Consider the following 18,001-nt stretch of genomic DNA (forward strand, 5'->3'; position numbering starts at 1 on the left):
AGCATGCACCCCGCCAGCCCCGTTGCTCACTGCTCCCTGCTCCTTGCTGGACTCTTCCCATCCAGTGTTCATCACCTTCAAAGTGGAGCCGGAGCGCACAACTGTGTACCAAGGCCACACAGCCCTGCTGCGGTGCGAGGCGCAGGGGGACCCCAAGCCACTCATTCAGTGGAAGGGCAAAGACCGCATCCTGGACCCCACCAAGCTAGGACCCAGGTAGGCTGTCCCCTTCCCACACCCACCCTGCCACTTCTGCAGCCCTGTCTCCCGGGAGCTGGCCAGGTGGGCAACGCTAGGGCTTCTCTCCTGGCAGGATGCACATCTTCCAGAACGGATCTCTGGTGATCCACGACGTGGCCCCCGAGGACTCGGGCCGCTACACCTGCATCGCGGGCAACAGCTGCAACATCAAGCACACAGAGGCCCCCCTCTACGTCGTGGGTACGGGCCTGGGAGGGGCGTCCTGCACCAGTGGTGGGGCTGGACTTCTTTCTCACCCCTGTACTCACTGGCCCCCTGTACACAGAAGGCACTGAAACTATTTTGGGGGGTGGGGCAGAGGGGCAGGGATTCAGCTGTGTCCCCACCACCGGGCCACTACAGAGTCTCCGGTTCCTTGCCTAAACTTGGGCTGTCGTTTCAATCCCACAGCTGGGGGGGTGTGCCTCTTGGAGGGGATGCTCTTACCCTAAAATGCGTCCTCTCGGGTCTCCGCACATATCCCCGGGTCAGGTCAGGAGGCAGCAGCGCAGTTTCCTTTGCCCTGGAGCCCAGAGAGGAGGATGTGTCAGGTGAATGGCTCTGACTAGGGTCGGGGACTCGGGATTGCGGTCTGGCCTCTCCTGCTAACCAGCTCGGTGCCCTTAGAGGTTTTATTTCCTCTCCAGAAGCTTGCTTCTCCATCTGTAAGATGGGAGTGCTTTAAATGAGAGATTCTCAGACTTCTTTGGTTTAGCAGCAGAAATGGTTTCCTAAAAGTTTTATGTGGATCTTTCAGTGGATAAAGTGAAGTGACAAGCCCCTTGGTTGAAGCCACTGGGGGTGTGTGGGGGCTGGGGATCCTCATGGCCTCCCCCTTGGGCCTCTTTCTCCGTGGGATCCGAGCCCATTGAAATCCCCTAGACTAGAAGATCCCTTCTGCAGATACGTTTCTTGAAGAACCTGCTCTGTGCTGGGTGATATCTGGGATTCTAAACCAGCAGTTCCCAGATGCAGCTCTTCAGGACCTGAGTCATGGTACCAAGTCATTTAGAAAGCATCTTAACAGTGTGGGTTTGAGGTGATGCTGACAGGTGTGCTTTTTATGTGTGTCCCGGTCCTTGTGTCCAGATGCAGAGCCAGCTTGGGAATCCCTGGCCTCAACTCCTGCTGAGCCCCCTCTGACCTTGGTGGGGCCCGTAGGACCTGGCCCTTGTCCAGTTGATGGTGGTGAGCCTCCCAGTGTCACTCTGGCTTCGTCATGAGTGTCTGGGAGGTTGTCATATGTGTGATGAGGAGGGAACCACTAAAGAAGTAGGGCCAGGTGTGCTTCATTGGCATCTGCTCACATCTCTGTGTGTCTCTCAGACAAGCCAGTGCTGGAGGAGTCTGAAGGCCCAGGTAGCCCTCCCCCCTACAAGATGATCCAGACCATCGGGCTGTCGGTGGGCGCCGCGGTGGCCTACATCATTGCCGTGCTGGGGCTCATGTTCTACTGCAAGAAGCGCTGTAAGGCCAAGCGGCTTCAGAAGCAGCCGGAGGGCGAGGAGCCAGAGATGGAGTGCCTCAACGGTGAGGGGCCTTGGAGGAGGGAGGTGGTGCCCGTGCGCAGGTGCTGAGCGCCCTCCCGTGGCTACGGGGGAGAGAGCTGCGGCGCTGGAAGGAACCGCCAGCCGTGAGGTGCTGGTAGCTGGAGCCAGAACAGAGCTTACCCCGCCCCCGCCCCCGCCCCCAGCTGGAAGCCTGGGGTTGGCGAATTCCCAGCGCCTTGGCCTCTGAGCAACCTGGCTCAAGATTTCCTCCTTGGAGGCTCTTGGGCCAGCCTTCTGTGTTTTCCTGCCTTCTCCCTGCAGTTCTAAACCACAGACGTATTTAGTATCTGTATTCATGTTTCTTTGCACATCTTATCTCCCCCCATTAGTATTTGAGTTCCCCCAAGGGTGATCTGTCTGCCTGTTTCCCTCCCCCTACTCCCCCTTTCCTCTGACTGGGAGCCCCCTGGGGACACTGCAGGGTCTCCCCCATCAGTTTAGGAGTTTAGGAGCAGGGCCTGGGTCTCCCTTTTTGTGATTTTCCCCTTGTGCCTGTTGAGAGCTTTGTACATAGGAGACCCTATGAAAGCAAAACCCCTTATGTCAACATGGTGTCCTGGGAGCAATGATTCAGATGAGACTTGTGCAGTTTGTTCCATTTCAGAGGTTGTAATTGGCTGCATCAGTAAGTGCTCATACCCTAAGGGGTGCCTGTTTCCCTTGCCCCTAGCCCCATCAGTTCACCTGTTGGACTGTGTGTGGATTTTGTGTGGAACACCAGGACTGGACCCCTTTGGTAGAAGTGGGAGATTGCTGGAAAGAGCTGAGGTCCCCGTGGTGGCCTGCGTGTCAGGTCTCATCCTGACGCTCCCCCATGCCCCCTCTTCCCAGGTGGGCCTTTGCAGAATGGACAGCCCTCAGCAGAGATCCAAGAGGAGGTGGCCTTGACCAGCTTGGGCTCCGGCTCTGCGGCCACCAACAAACGCCACAGCACGAGTGACAAGATGCATTTCCCGCGGGCCAGCCTGCAGCCCATCACCACGCTGGGTACACTGCCTTGGCCACCATCACCCCTGCTTAACTAAAGGCTCTGCTTGTCTTGAGGCTACGTTAGGCTAGTGGCTCTGAAATCCCTGAAGCCCAGAACCTTAGAAATGGAGGGAGCATCTGGAGGCCTGGTCCAGTGTGTTCCCCATGCCTGTCGTCCATATCCCACTACAGATTTTGTCATTCCTGTGTATTATTTAGTTGATGTTTTCTTTAGATTGACTCCCCTTCACCTTTTAAAAAATGTTCAGCTGAAGTTTAAAAAACGTTCAGCTGAAGTTTAAAAAACATTTAGCTTTTTTCTAGAAAAGACTGTGAGAAGTTACGGATTTGTGCTAGTTAAATTTTTTCTGGGGTCGAGGTAAGGGGGCTATAGCTCAGTAGCAGAGCACGTGCTTAACATGGAGGAGGTCTTGGGTTCAATCCGCAGTACCTCCGATAGATAGATAGATAGATAGATAGATAGATAGATAGATAGATAGAAAGAAAGAAAGATAGAACGATCCCCAGTACCTCCAACAGATAGATAAATTTTTAAAACCTTAATTACCCCCCCAGGTAAAGTTAAATTTAAAAATCAGGAAAAGATAAGTAAAAAGAAAATCATATTTTAAAAAAGAGTAAATTAAAAAAATTTTCTGAGCACAGTTTAAAATACATAACTGGCATGTTTATGGTGAGCCACTTAAAATTTGCATACAAACCACCTTCTAGAAAATACTGTTAATCCAGCTCCTTTATTTCATTGCTGGAGACTGTCGCCCAGGGTGGGAGAGGGAGTGGTTCGCTCAGGGTCACACAGAACCGGGGCTGCTCTCTGTCTGGAGGGCAGGGTGGCAGAGACCCCCGACTGTGTGACCCAGGCCGGGCACCTCCCCAGGTCAAGGGGCTTCCCCTGCTCAGGTGGAGGCAGCCGGCTGACTCAGCCCTGTACCCGCAGGGAAGAGCGAGTTTGGGGAGGTCTTCCTGGCCAAGGCGCAGGGCTTGGAGGAGGGGGTGCCAGAGACCCTGGTGCTTGTGAAGAGCCTGCAGAGCCGGGATGAGCAGCAGCAGCTGGACTTCCGCAGGGAGTTCGAGATGTTTGGGAAGCTGAACCACGCCAACGTGGTGCGGCTCCTGGGGCTGTGCCGGGAGGCTGAGCCCCACTACATGGTGCTGGAGTATGTGGACCTGGTATGCTGTCGGCGGGGGCCCTGGGAGCCTCGGGCAGGGGATGGGGGCACTGTGGGAACCTCATCTCGTGTGAGCTCAGCCGAGACCTCGGCCTGCCTGCTTTTGCCATCTTGAGATGCTCAGCCTCCTGCCCCCCTCCGACACCTGCCTTTCCTTGGCCTGCCCCCTTCTTTCCTGTCTGTCAGCCCCACGTCTGGGGCTCTTCCCGCTTCTCCCTTTGGGCACTGCATGGATGCCTTTCGTGTCTTCTTCCTTGACTCTGGTTCTTTTTTGGCTTGTCATTTTTTGTTCTCCCCAGTGCTTGTCAGCCCTTGAGAATAAACTTACCGGAACCTGGTTCTCCTTCCCTCCCAGCAGCCCGTACCATCCGAGGGGCAGTGTTAGCCCCGCCACCAACCTTCTCTTCCCACCCCCTTGTCATGCCCAGATCTGCCCCTCACTCTTCATTCCCCCACCCATCCCCCAGTCCTCCAGCTGCCACTGTGAAGACAGAGGGTTGGGGTTGTGTTTTCTTCTTGGCTCCTAGGGACACAGGCTTCTTCACCTGCCTGTCTGGGGGCCTCCCTGATGGTAGCAGTGACTGTCCTCCCTTTCTGAGAGCTTCTAGGAGGCACTTCCTATATGTTTTTCATTCCTGCTGGACTGTCCCTACGGGTGGGGGTCTGGGCTGGGTTGGGCGTTCAGGTCAGGGCTCCTCACCACCTCCGGGGCTGGCACCCCGTGAGCACCTGCTGGGTTTGATGTTTTGGAGATAACAGCTGAGCTCTGACCTGACAGAAACACTTGGCTTTTTCCCCAGGGAGACCTCAAACAGTTCCTGAGGATTTCCAAGAGCAAGGATGAAAAATTGAAGTCTCAGCCCCTAAGCACGAAGCAGAAGGTGAGGGCGGGGTGGGCCTGAGGCAGGGGCAGTCCCCGAACAGAGGTGCACTGATTGATACTTCCTGTGGGCCAGGCCCTGTGGTAAGTGCTTCACATGTGGTACCTCTGTGATCACAATGATCCTTGAAGTATACGTCACTGTCCGCAGCCAGGATGGGGGCAGACACTGAGGTTTAGAGAGGTTAAGGGACTTGTCTCAGTCACAGAGCCTGCAGGTGGCTTTGTGTGGCCATATGACCTTCATGGAGAAGAGCTGCCTTTCGTGTTAGCTGCTGGAGTAGGACGTCTGCCCCTGGCCGTGGGGGCTGAGCTGGAGGAGCTGCAGGGCTTGGTGGGGCCCTGAGTGCGTTTCTTCATTCCCCTGAGTGTGGATGACCCTGCTGTGGACCAGCTGCCCGTGTTTCACCTTCTGTGGTTTTCACACTTCGGCTCTCACTTGGGCTGTGGGCTGTCCGGCCTTTCCTCTTCGTGCCTCTGAGCAGAGGGTGGTTCCGGGCACAGAGCCCTGGCTGGGGCCCTGAGATGGAGCAGACCTGGGTTGAAACAGTGAACAAGGGAAAGTTTGCTTACTACCCCCTGCCCACCTTAGACAATACCTTCTGTGGCCCAGCTCTTCCTGCCCACAGCCTTCTCCACTCCCCTCTGAAATGGACCTACCTCCTTCCATGTGACCAGGCACTCTACATCCAAGGTGATAGCGAAGTCACTGCTCAGCCAATCAAAGCCCAGGGCAGGGAGGCCGACTGCTGGACCTCCCTTCCAGGTGACTGTTCCTTGCCTGGAGGCTGACCCAGGGCACAGACTCTGGGGGCTGGGCAGAAAGGCGGGGCTGGTTGATCATTCAGGCGAGTGGGACCCCAGCTGCCCCTGATCTCTGGGGGAGCAGCTCTATGTCCTTCAGGCTGACCTCCTCCCATTGCAGGTGAATTAGTAAGGCCCAGACAAGGCTAGTGACCTGGCCCCAGTCACCTACAGCTGGCCTCCTGATATGGGGCCCCTGCTTGCATCTCTGAGAAGCCATAGGGCTACCTGCCGTGGCTGTAGATGGGAAGCCACAGGACAGGACATGCCTCTCCAGTTGGGGGGACGTCTGGACCCAGAGCTCACAAATCAGGACACACATGGAGCCAGTGAATCTTTACTGAGCCTGTCATGGCCCTAAGGACCTTTGGGATGATGCAAAATTAAAACTGCCAGACATCCCTGGGGCACTCAGAATCTAGTGGGAGAGCTTGGGTACGTGAGTTTGGCGTATTCCTTACTGACTTCAGGTAAAACGCAGAAAGCAAGTGGGAGACATAAATTAAAAGATATGGAAGATGTCCACATCCTTTAGGTGGACAGACATTGTGGTCTCCTGGTAGAGAAAGCCATTTGAGTTCAGTTCTCAAGGACAGGAAGTAGGTGAATGGTGGGAAGCAGATGGCATCAGGAGAGGGGGGTCTAGTTGCATTGCTGTGGCTGGGATGAAGACATAGGCGGGCTGACAGGATTGTCACCATCACATGACCTGAGGGACCCTGTTCTGCTGCAAGTCATCACCTCTGCCAAAGATCTCTCCCATACTTCTTTGCCAGAGCATCTTGAACTTAGTGGGGGAGCTTCAATAAGTTGGGTTCCACACTCTTCACAGACAATATTCTGCATTAGATGGTGGGGGAAGGGCATTGCTTAAAAAATTGTAGATTTCTGGGCCATACCTCAGACTTTAGGGCAGACTATCTGAGAGTGAGGTCTGAGGACCTGTACTTCTCAGACAAGCTCTCCAGCTGACTCTTAAGCTCATTAAGGTTCAAGGAGCCCTGGGGTAGGACAGTGGCTTTGAAATGGTTTTTGGTTAGAGTTCCCTATAAGAAATGCATTTTAAATCATGGCCCAATACACACACAGCTAAAGTTAATCTCTCACACTATATTTGATGCACTTAATGTTTCCTATCCTATCCTATTGTTTTTTCTTTTAACTCACTAAATCGGTTTTGAGAGTCGTGTGGGTCTCGATCAGTAGTTTGAAAAATACTCTTTTTTCAAAGTTCCATGAAAGTGATTCTTAGAAAAGATACATTAAAACTTGTAGGCGCTTTCTTGTGCTGATAATTCAGTGAGCTGCTGTGCCACTTCATATTCCTAGGGCCCTAGGGGAGTGGACGGAGAAAAAGTTCAGTTTTTAAAGGAAGGTGGAGAGCAGGCAGGCTGTTCCCGGCCTGGCTAGAGCTGGAATGAGGCGCCGTACTTGGTGTGGGTGGGCTGGGGAGAGCCCCAGCAGGATTTCGGGATAGCAGGGGGATGGTGATCGAAATCAAAGACAACGGGCCCTGGGTGTTGGCATAATTGTAGGTGATGCTTGTTAGAGTAGCTGATAAGATGATGGAGATTTTGAAGTCCCAAGCACTGTAACCTGTGATTTCTCCACGGATCACCTGCAAGCTGATGGCAGGATGAGGAGCAGAGGCAGATTACCACACTTGGGGTCACCGCTCTGCGTTAAACAGCCAGATGCCCCGATGGGAAGCAGAAACCTGATGTGGGGAGAGAGCAGAAGCATCACGGTGGCTTATCCAGAACTCGGGCTAGCCCTCGGGGTGTTAAAGTTGGAAAGGCGGGGTGGGTCTGGTCTTTACCAAAGTGCAGGTCTTTATAACAGTATTTGAAAATTAATCCCGTGGCCATCTGATGGCGGCCTGCCCAGTAGTAAGGAAACACTTAATTGGCTTGGGTTAACAGAATTCCCTTTTACTGTCCTCGCTTAGCCAGTATTTCCAGAAGCACTGCCTCTCTGGAAAGATAGCAAGTTAGTCACCATGCCAAGTCCTCCCTCTTCTGTTTCCCATGACTAGCAGCAGATTGTGTAGCTTGTGAGCTACAGCGGAGAGAGCATGCCGAGGGGAAAGGCAAGTCTGATGAGGGCACATTACAAAAGCCTTTGTCTGCCCCTTACAGACAACCAGGCAAGGCCCAACAATGCCCTGGGGTTTTGAAGCCTAAAGTAGAGCCTGTCCATTTATGATGCCCGTTTACCACCAGTGGCACCTGGGACATTTTGAGGATGGCAGACTGGGAGTTGTTTTGGGAGCGAGGCCTCTACTTTTCCTTGGCGATACAGTGCTGGGCTCTGCACCCAAGGAGGGCTCAGTAATCCTGGCGGGCCTGTTGACCTGATCTCTTCTCACTGGTTATACACATTTGGTTGGAAGCTATCTGGAGATTTTGTGGCTTCACTTTTAATAAAGAAAATGCACCAATAAGATGAGATTTTCCCCAGCTGCATTCAGCACCTCTGCACGGGCATGTCCATCAATACACTGGCTATGTAGCGGGTCCAGGTTGCTGGTGGCTTAGACCAGGGCTGTAATAGGACTTTCTGCAGTGGTGGAAACATCCCACACCTGTGCTGTCCACGCGGTGGTCACCAGCTCCACGTGGCTACTGAGAACTGAGAATGTGGCTAGAGAGCCTGAGGAACTGAATCTTCAAGTTTATGAAGTTTTAATTAGCCTAAATAGGCACATGGGGCTAGGGGACACCGTTTTTGGACAGCACTGGTGTAGACCTTTGTTTTTAAACTGTTCTTGACTGAGACCTACAGTAGCAAAAAAACAAAACAAAAAAAACCCCAAAAAACAAAAACAAACCATTATACATCACAGTGCAATACAGACATATATAAAAAATGAAAAAAGGAGAGTTCAGGTCTTTGGAGCAAGGGCTGCCTGTTCTTGCTTGATCCTTGAATAAACTTTTCTCTACTCTAAAAAAAAAAAGAAAAAGAAAAAATTTTCAAACCCTTACCAAGTGTGATACACTGATATTTTCTACTCCATTTTTTTAAAAAAAAAATGCTGGTTAAGATTCACTAAATTGGTTTTATGACATACATAGGTTTTGACCACAGTTGGCAAACCTCCAGTGGAGGTCGTGGGGCCCGCAGGGATGTCACTGGCCGGTGCGCACAGACTGAGATCTATCTTCGCAGTGACCCCTCTCCCAGTGTTTGGACCCGGCTCCTTTGCCAGCCTTTCTGTCACCCCGTGAGCCAGGCCAGTGAAGCTGCTTGGAGCAGCTGGATGCTGAAGGGCTAGTCCGTAGCCAGTGCCGCGGCCCTAGGCTCACTGATGGCCGACAGGAGAGGTGGCTGTGGTGCTGAGGAAAGAGCCAGGCCTTGGCATTAAGCTGGGACCGTGGGCCAAGCTGAGGATGAGTACACCTCACAGTGCAGGCAGGGGAGCGGCCAGCCTAGCTCAGGGCCCAGCACACAGTAGGTGCTCAACAAGTTTCTCCATCCCCTTTTCTCTGGTTCAGTGGTCTCCTTTGTGCCCTGAGTCACAGGGCAGCAGCCCCTCTACCACTCACATTCACCTTTGTTCCTTTTTGAACTTCAGGAACATAGAATCAGATTAACCACAATCTTGGTTAATCTGTGACATACTCTCGTTATTGGTCCACACACAGGCTGCTTTTACTTATTCTTATTTTTTAACATGCTTATTGGCCATTTGTATGTGTGTGGTTAAATTTCATTTCGATATTTCAAACTTAAAAGACCATACGAATGGTTCAAGGAACTCCTACAAAACCTTTATCCAGATTCAATTGTTTACATTTTGCTCCTTTGCTTTATTATTCTCTGTGTCTGTATATTACTTACAGCTTTTTCTCTGAACCATTGGAGATAAGTTGGAGGCAGAATTGACCTTCTGCAGTCAGCTGTGTGGGAAATGATACCTTGTTGGTTCTTACTAGTATTTTTCTAGATCACCCAAGTTACCGGTCAATGGTCACGTTCTCTTTCTCTCTCCATGTCACATGTGTTGGGGCGCTTCTCCCTCATGGATCCTGAGAGTGAGTCTGCGTGCTGCAAGGAACATGCAGCTGGCCAGTAACTTGTTGAATAATCTTCCACGGGGACCTCTTTGCATTTCTGTCTGCCTTGTTTTCATACACAAGGAAGTACTGCATGTCCTACATGTCCCTTGGTCATTGCTCCCAAGGTTTGGATAAGGTGACGGACGCAAAGGGGCCATTGGTCTCTACAAGCAGTCTCCTGATTTCTCTGTTTGGCATGAATCACCTTCCCCCAGGTGGTGGCACCCTTCTGCAGGTACAATTCTTATCTCCCTTCTAGACTGCCCTGTCACCGGGAGCCCTGTCTTGCCGTCCCTGTTACATCCCACCAGCACCCAGTGGTGTATGGCGGACAGTAGTTGCTCAGTTAATATTTGTTCAGTGCATTGATGTATACTTTTAAAGTGTCAGTGTATCTTAATTACAATTACATTTAATATGTTATATAATGTGTTATATATAATTCACATAGCTCAAAATCTTTTAAATGGTATCAGTGAAAAATCTCCCAAGCCTCTTACACTTTGGAAAATAGTTTTGTATTATTTTGAAATCCTTGAGATACTCCCAGTCCATGACCCCATGCCTAGGTATCTTAGAGAAACTCCTGCATGTGTACACTCATAAGAACGTTCACAGCAGCACTGTCCTTAATAGCCAAAATCGGCAGGGGGGGGATCCCCACAAATATCCATTGGCATTAGAATGAATGAATTATGGTGTATTCATGGTGAGAAATAACGCAGTTCACTGATATCCCAAAGAAAGGATGAATCTCACAATGTTGAATGAAAGAATCAAGGCACAAAAGATTATTCATTTTTGTATGCTTCCAGCCTTATCTGCTTCTAAAACAGGCAAAACGGGATTATGCTATTTAGGAACGTATGTGTAAGTGGTAAAACTATAGAGGACAGCCAAGAAATTACCACAAAAGTTGGGATAGCGATTACCTCTTGAGGAGAGGAAGAATTTGTGATGGGGAAGGAGCCATTGGGAGTTTCTGGGGTCCTAGCATTGTGTTTTTTTAAATTTTTTGGAGGGGGAGGCATTTAGATTTATTTTTGTTTATTCATTTACTTACCAGTGCTTGGGATTGAACCCAAGACCTCGTGCATGCTAAGCACGTACCCTACCACTAAGCCCTCCCCGACCTAACATTGTTGGTTTTTGCTTTATTAACCTGGTGACTCTTCATTGGGTGTGGGCATTCTAATTATTCGTGAAAGTAGACGTATGTTTTATGAACTTTTCTAGATGTAGTTCACAACACAAATATAAACCAAAATTTCTCTACCTTCTCTCTAGCCTCCAGCGCCCCTCCTCAGAGGCAACCAGTGTGTGTGTGTGTGTGTGTGTGTGTGTGTGTGTGTCTCCATCTCCTTTCACTCACCCACATTTTATATATATATGTGTGTGACTGTTAATTTTGTTTTTTATGAAACACAACTAGTAGAAAATATGTAACTTTGAAGTGGAAGAGAAAAAGGAGCAGCTCGTAAAGATGTGAGCGGTGATCACTGCCCAGTTATTCTTCACTCTGCAGGTGGTTACTGTGTCTTCCCCCCGCCCCCCCACGCCACTCACTTAATCTGGCACCTGCTGTGGTGGGAGCGGCGCCAAGTGCTTTATTTCACTCAGTTCATTTCTTCCAAAAACCCAGTGAGGCGGGTCCTATTATTCCCATTTTACAGAGAGGGAAATAGGCTGCTATTCCTTTGCCTTGGGGCTTCCGAAACATCACATCACTGAGGTGGGGGCACTGAGACCCCAGCAAGGGCTGTGTTGAGGGCGGTACCCCAACCCTCTGGTCCTGGGCTGCTCTGACAGGCCCCTTTGTCTCTCCAGGTGGCCCTGTGCACCCAGGTGGCCATGGGCATGGAGCACCTGTCCAACAACCGCTTTGTACACAAGGACCTGGCCGCTCGCAACTGCTTGGTCAGCGCTCAGAGACAGGTGAAGGTGTCGGCCCTGGGGCTCAGCAAGGACGTGTACAACAGGTAGAGGGCACGGGGAGGGATGTGAGGGGCAGAGGGCAGACTCAGCTGGGGTGTATGGGAAGGGGCTTAGCCAAAGCTGGAGAGCCTGGGACGGGCAGAACCTTCCCACCTTCTCCCAAGGGTGCAGTGGGAGAGGACCACAGGTCCCTGATGCTTACACATTTTCTCTAGTGATAAAAAAAATTACAAACCTTGAAAAAAAAAGTTGAACTTTATAAATGCTTATATAATTTAACTATTCATATGGTTCCCTCTGTAACTTCCTGAATTCAGTAATTATTATTTTGAAGCCTAAAACTTAAAGCTCAGCACCCACGAAGGGCTGGAGATCGCTCTGGAATGCCCATACACACTACGTGGTGCCTCCGCGAACTTCCCCTGCAGTCAGCCGAGCTCTGACTCACTCCAGCTGTCTGTTGCTTTAGTCATGATTGGTTTATCACTAGTAAAGCTCTTTAACATTTCTTTTCATTGAATGTGTTCGTTTTCCACATTTTAAAACTAATGCAAAAAGTATGTCTGTTAGTTAGCTTTTTAAAAATAGTGACATTTAGGCAACATTTGATTCTTCATGGAATTTTGTAACCATCAGACCCCATGTAGATGACCCCAGATTTCATGCAGTATACGCCCCTTCCACCCCCCATGCTAAGCATAAATGTTTCCAATTTCCCCAAATGTCTTGCTACAGAAAAGCGGGGCCCTAGCCTGAGTATGAGACCCAGACCTTGGATGAGGTTGGCATCCCAGGCTGTGCCCCTCACCCCACCCCCATGCCTGTGTGTCGTTCTGTGCTGCAGTGAGTACTACCACTTCCGCCAGGCCTGGGTGCCCCTGCGCTGGATGTCCCCCGAGGCCATCCTGGATGGCGACTTCTCCACCAAGTCTGATGTCTGGGCCTTCGGAGTGCTGATGTGGGAAGTGTTCACCCACGGGGAGATGCCCCATGGTGGGCAGGCAGACGATGAAGTGCTGGCAGGTAGGCAGCTGCATTTCCAAGGGACAATTCCAGATGCTCTCTAAAACTTGCTCTGAGTCCCGGGGCCCGTTCAGCCTGCCTCCTCTCTCAGGGCTGGTGTTAGCAGGTCCACGGATATGGCCACTCCAGTTGTTAGATCACTGAAATACCTTCATCCTGCTTGGTAAATAGACCTTGCTCACTCAGGCCACTCTAACACCTGCCTGTTGACCACACCTCAGCCCCCACGCATTGGCTGCTGCTTGTGCTGTGTGGACCCTGCCCCCCACCATCCGGAGGGAGCTGGGGCCAGGGCGGGTCTTCCCCTTTGGTTGCAAGATACTTGCCATAAACTCCTTGAGTCAGGGCTCCCCAATACTGGCTGGTGCCCCCCAGGGTCTCCCTCACGTGCTGCCTGTGGGAACTGCAGGCTCCATAGAGGGTCGACAGGTGAAATATTTTGACCAACCCTCTTCCCACCATCTTTCTGCAGACTTGCAGGCTGGGAAGGCCAGGCTCCCACAGCCTGAGGGCTGCCCTTCCAAGCTCTACAGGCTGATGCAGCGCTGCTGGGCCCTCAGCCCCAAGGACAGGCCCTCCTTCAGTGAGATCACCAACACCCTGGGAGACAGCTCTGCAGACAGCAAGCCGTGAGGAGGGAGCCCAGGCAGGCTGTGCCTCAGGATGGCACGGGCAGGGGAGGACCTCCTGAGGGGTGCCCACAGCATGACGGGCAAATCCCCGTCCTTCTGGGCCCCAGGGGCCCTGCCCTGGCACCCCAGGCACTGCTGAGGTCTGGCGGGGCCTGGGCGTTCTTCCCCTTCCTCATCCTCAGCCCGTGGGGAGGCTGATTCAGACCCAGACTGGGTGACTAGGGCCTTGGGCTAGGCAGCTTTCTCTGCCACCCCTTCCCCCATCAGGGACAGTGTGGGTGCCTCAGGTAACCCCAATTTCTGGCATGGGTCTCCTCCCCTTGACCGGGTCCAGTTCTGCCACTCACCTGCCAACTTCATCCCCGGAGGGCTAGGCTGGAGGTGAGCCAGGTTCAAGGGGAGCTCCTTACTATACTCAAGTTCCTGGTTAGTTCTGGCGCCCAGGGTGGGCCCACTTTGGGGTCTGTACTAGGATCACGGAGGACACAGCCAGTGAGTCCTCCCCCCGTGGACTTGTGCACACTGACCCAGACCTGTGCCTCCTCCCCACCTTTCTCTCCTTTCCTCATCCTAAGTGCCTGGCAGATGAAGGAGTTTTCAGGAGCTTTTGACACTATATAACCCGCCCTTTTTGTATGCACCATGGGCGGCTTTTCTATGTAATTGCAGCGTGGGATGGGAGGGCGTGGGAGGTAGGGGTGGGTCCTGGAGGAGATGGGAGGGTGGGCCACCCCAGCCTCACACCTTTATTGTTGTTGTTGTTGTTGTTTGTTTTTTTGTTTGTTTTTTTTTTTTTTTACACTTGCTGCTCTCAATAAAGAAGCCTTTTTTACAACCTCCTGCTGATGCTCATTCCCTACCGTTGCCTATGAATGATGTCCCTTCTTTCCTTGCTTATCAGAAGGGGCCATGTGCCTTCCCAGAGTCTGTGGGGCTTGGGCAGGGATGACTGGCAGACACTGGTCCTTCTCTCTAGTTTGCGGAGCAGTTGAGTGTGGGCTTGGACGCGAGGCCAACTCTTGTTCACATGACCCTGTGTTGCTGTCTGCCAACTGATGGCCTAGTACTCACTCAGGTGGGGAGCGTAAAAGTGTGAGGAGGGGACTAGTTAGACAGGATTGGAGAAGGAGTTAATGACAGATTCAGGTCTCTGATTCCTTTTAAGAGTCTTAGAAGGTGATGGAGGAGACAGGACTGAGCAGAGATGTGCTTTGATGCTTCATGGACCCCAGGCTTTCAGCCCTCAACTGGATTAGATCCTGCCTCTTCGTTACCTGGACAGGGTATCATCAGTTCTACTCTACCTTATGGTAACTTCAGCATGGTCCCCTCCTAAAGAAATGAGTCCTGAACTCTGGACTTGCTCTAGTTCCTTCTGTTCCTGACCAAATTTCTCAATAATGAAAATAACAACTATTATTTATTAAATACTTGCTCTGTACCAGTCACTTTGCTAAGCACTTAACTTGCATTATCTCATCGAATTTCTGCGACTACCCTATTAGCTGGATATTATTGTTCCCATTTCACAGATTAGGAAACTGAGGCTCAAGGAGGCCAGGTAATTTCCCCAAGGTGACACAACTAGTAAGTGAGCCACTGTTGTTGATACACAGAGTGGTACATCCCTGGGGTGTGTTGAAGTGAAAGAAAAAACACAAACAAACCAAGAACAGTTTCTCTAGAGCAATATTTTTCAAACTATGGGTTGCAACAAGCATTAAAAAACGTGAAACATAATAAAATGTATCACAGTATATTGTATACTTTAAAGGTAAGTATTGTTTTGCAAAATTTTGTTCTTCTGTTGGATATGTGTTTGTGTATATTGGGTTACATATTAGCTATTGGGGTGGTGCTGCTGCATAATAAGTCTTAGTCACTTATAACATTTATTTTTCTTACTCACAGATCTGAAAGTTGGTGAAGTTTGGCTGGTCTTGACTGGACTTGGCTGAGTTCAGCTGGGCTTGGCACCAGGCTGTAGGTCTGGTTTGGGTCTACTCTGCCGGCCCCAGAGCATGCTCTCCTGCAGTAGCAGGACCACAAGAAGTCCAACCAGATCATGCCAGCACATTCAAAAGCTTTAGTCTATTAACACTTTTATCAGCCAAAGCAAGTCACGTGTCAAAACCCAACATCAGCACCACTAGGATGGGACTGCAAAGGATGTGGCTATCTAGTTCCAACAGTGGGTGTGAAGATTGGGAACAATAATCAAATTCAGCCGAGGTTGCAATGTAAAAATGATTGCCTACTGTGGTGGTGGGGGCACTACTCTAGAAGGTCATTAATCACTAAGCCTCTTCTCACTCCCAGTCTTTTTGACCAGTCTGCAGTGGCTCTCGCTGCTGGCCACATCTGCCTTTTTAAACTCTCCTCTCTTGCCTTTGGTGATGGTACACCGAATCCACCTTCTCTGACCAGGCCTTCTCCAGCCCTGATTGTGGCTTCCTTCCTCTCCCTGCCCCCCGGATGGCTGGATTCTGTCTCTGGCCTTCCTCACTCTATATTCTCAACCTCAGGAATCTCATCTTACCTCATGTGGCTTTAACTGGCCCTTTGGTGTAGACACTTCCTAAAGCATTTGCTCCAGTTCCAGCCTCTACCTCAAGCTGTAGACTCACATTCCCCTTTCTCTACAGGACACCTCTCTCTACCTGTTTCCTTGGCTCCAAACTGAACTTACCTCTCTCCCAATCCTGTTCCTCCAGCCAAGTTTCCTGTTTCCATTCATGGTACCACTGTTTGGAGAATAGTCACCCTTACTTAGCATCACAATCCATCATGAGCCCTCTTCTCTGCGCATCCCATTCCCTGTGCAGCCTGTCACCAAGATCTGCTTATGCTACCTATGCCCTGTTTCTATTTTTGCTCAGTTTTAAGGGAAAAATTTGCATAAAAGTAATACTGACCATAGAAGAAGTCAAAAAGTCCAGACTTGGATAAAGCAAAGAACACCTTCCTCTAGTCCCCAAACCCTACTCTCTGGCCGTAAGTGCTATTAATGTTTGGAACATGGCTTTCCTGACTTTGCCTGGGCACACTGACTCGCAACCTTTCCATTTCCTCTAATACTGCCATCCCTACTGAGACCTCTTTTCTTCTGTGTGAAGTTAAGAATCCCTGAGTAAAGGTTAATTTCCAATGAAAACAATTTCAGAGTGTTAGTCATTTTGTAGGGGGAGAGGGTGATAGCAATTTTTTAAAAGCAATCTTAATTTTTCTTCTGTTTTTATTTGGGTGATAAAACCAGGAGAAAGAAAGGAATGTTGGGGTGGGAATGGTGTGGTATGAGGGAATTCTGATGCCCTTCTGGAGGCCCTTCACAGTCTGGGTGGACATGACAGGGGGCTACTGTGATTGAGGCCTTATCGGAGAAGCACCAAACTCACATTCCAGAGAGGCCAGGCCGGGGACTTATCTGAGCTTGGTGGGCTGTGCAGAGTCTGTAGTGAACCTGAGAGCAGATGCCTCTTCTGCGAGCCACATCATTCAACTCCGCTCCAGGCTATTGTGATCCTGTGGCCACAAAGGCCCTGAGTTGCTAAAAATTCCAGTTTTTTGAGAGATGCCGGATATTCAGATGTTTATATAAAACCTCCTGATTTTAAAATATGGTCCAAATAAGACATATATATGAGCCAGTTTTTAATTTTAACTTTATCCACATCAATGGTTTTGGCACCTGAACCTGCAATAATCCAGTATGGTGTAAGTTCTCCCTCTGCCCTTTGGTGACAAAGGGCTGTGAAGATGAAGCCATCCCAAGCAGGCAAAGGCGCTGTGGCACTAACACTGGTGTGCAGTGGCCCTGTGGTTGGGTGAACTCTGAGAGAGGGCAGCCTATGTGAAGGGAAGATGGGAGCTGTTCTCACCCCCGGGCACCCTTCTGGGTGGGTGTGACATACAGCTGTTGTTCTCTGGGATGCCACCGCTGCCGGTTGCCTCCGGTTGCCTCCCTGTGTGTCTAAACTCAACATCTCAAACCAAAAAGTCTTCAGAAGCCAGGCAGGCATGACCCCCCACGGCTGTGGTTGTAAAACTGTGACTCAGACAAATCCCAAGCAACCGTTTGTGGCCCCTGAAGCCCTTCTGGAACCTATTTATCTATTTGACCTGTTCTTCCTCTTGAGCTAACTCATTCCATATGTTTAACTACCTGTTGTGCAGAGTAAATTAGGAAAAGAAAAAAAACTCTTTGAAAAACTATTGGGAAATGGAGAAGAGGAGGGCTTTTAATTCCTGTATTTAGGGTGATGAACAAGCCCAGGTTTTTAATAAATGGGTGTATGTATGTGTATGTACATACACACATGTGCTAGCTCACAAATCACCTGAACATACTTTATTTCAGTATTTTTCAAAGTCTTTACATTGTGATTCAGTCAGAAATGCAGTTTGTCATCCAGTACACACACCCACTGAACCATATGAAATGGACAATATCCCACCCTCTGGACCTATAAAATGGCAATTTTATTTGGTTCAACCTAACATTTATGCAAACAAAGGTTTTATGCAACATTTGCTCTTGTTTTTTGTGATACCAATTAATTTATTATTTTAAATGCTGGTTGCAGTACACTAAATTGATTTCACTACCACTGTTACTAATGATTCACAACCAACCTCTTTATTTAAGCTTTTTTAAAAATAATTTCACATTTTAAAATTTTAATTTATTTTTTATTGGTTTTGGCAGGGGAGGTAATTA

General features: G+C 50.1%; 1 protein-coding gene across 1 annotated transcript in view; it reads left to right on the top strand.

Annotated features, from left to right (window-relative positions):
- Window positions 1-14,121, top strand: part of PTK7 (protein tyrosine kinase 7 (inactive)) — a 56,013-nt gene extending 41,892 nt beyond the window's left edge. The window contains exons 12-20 of the mRNA XM_031434661.2: window positions 66-216; window positions 314-441; window positions 1,567-1,770; window positions 2,622-2,777; window positions 3,718-3,950; window positions 4,750-4,830; window positions 11,522-11,673; window positions 12,474-12,652; window positions 13,125-14,121. Coding sequence (XP_031290521.2) covers window positions 66-216; window positions 314-441; window positions 1,567-1,770; window positions 2,622-2,777; window positions 3,718-3,950; window positions 4,750-4,830; window positions 11,522-11,673; window positions 12,474-12,652; window positions 13,125-13,285 — 1,445 coding nt within the window. The 3' untranslated portion in view covers window positions 13,286-14,121. The remainder of the gene's footprint in view (window positions 1-65; window positions 217-313; window positions 442-1,566; window positions 1,771-2,621; window positions 2,778-3,717; window positions 3,951-4,749; window positions 4,831-11,521; window positions 11,674-12,473; window positions 12,653-13,124) is intronic.
- Window positions 14,122-18,001: the final 3,880 nt, after the last annotated feature.

Source organism: Camelus dromedarius, chromosome 19 (genome assembly GCF_036321535.1).
Source record: "Camelus dromedarius isolate mCamDro1 chromosome 19, mCamDro1.pat, whole genome shotgun sequence".
In the NCBI taxonomy this organism is placed as follows: Eukaryota; Metazoa; Chordata; class Mammalia; order Artiodactyla; family Camelidae; genus Camelus; species Camelus dromedarius.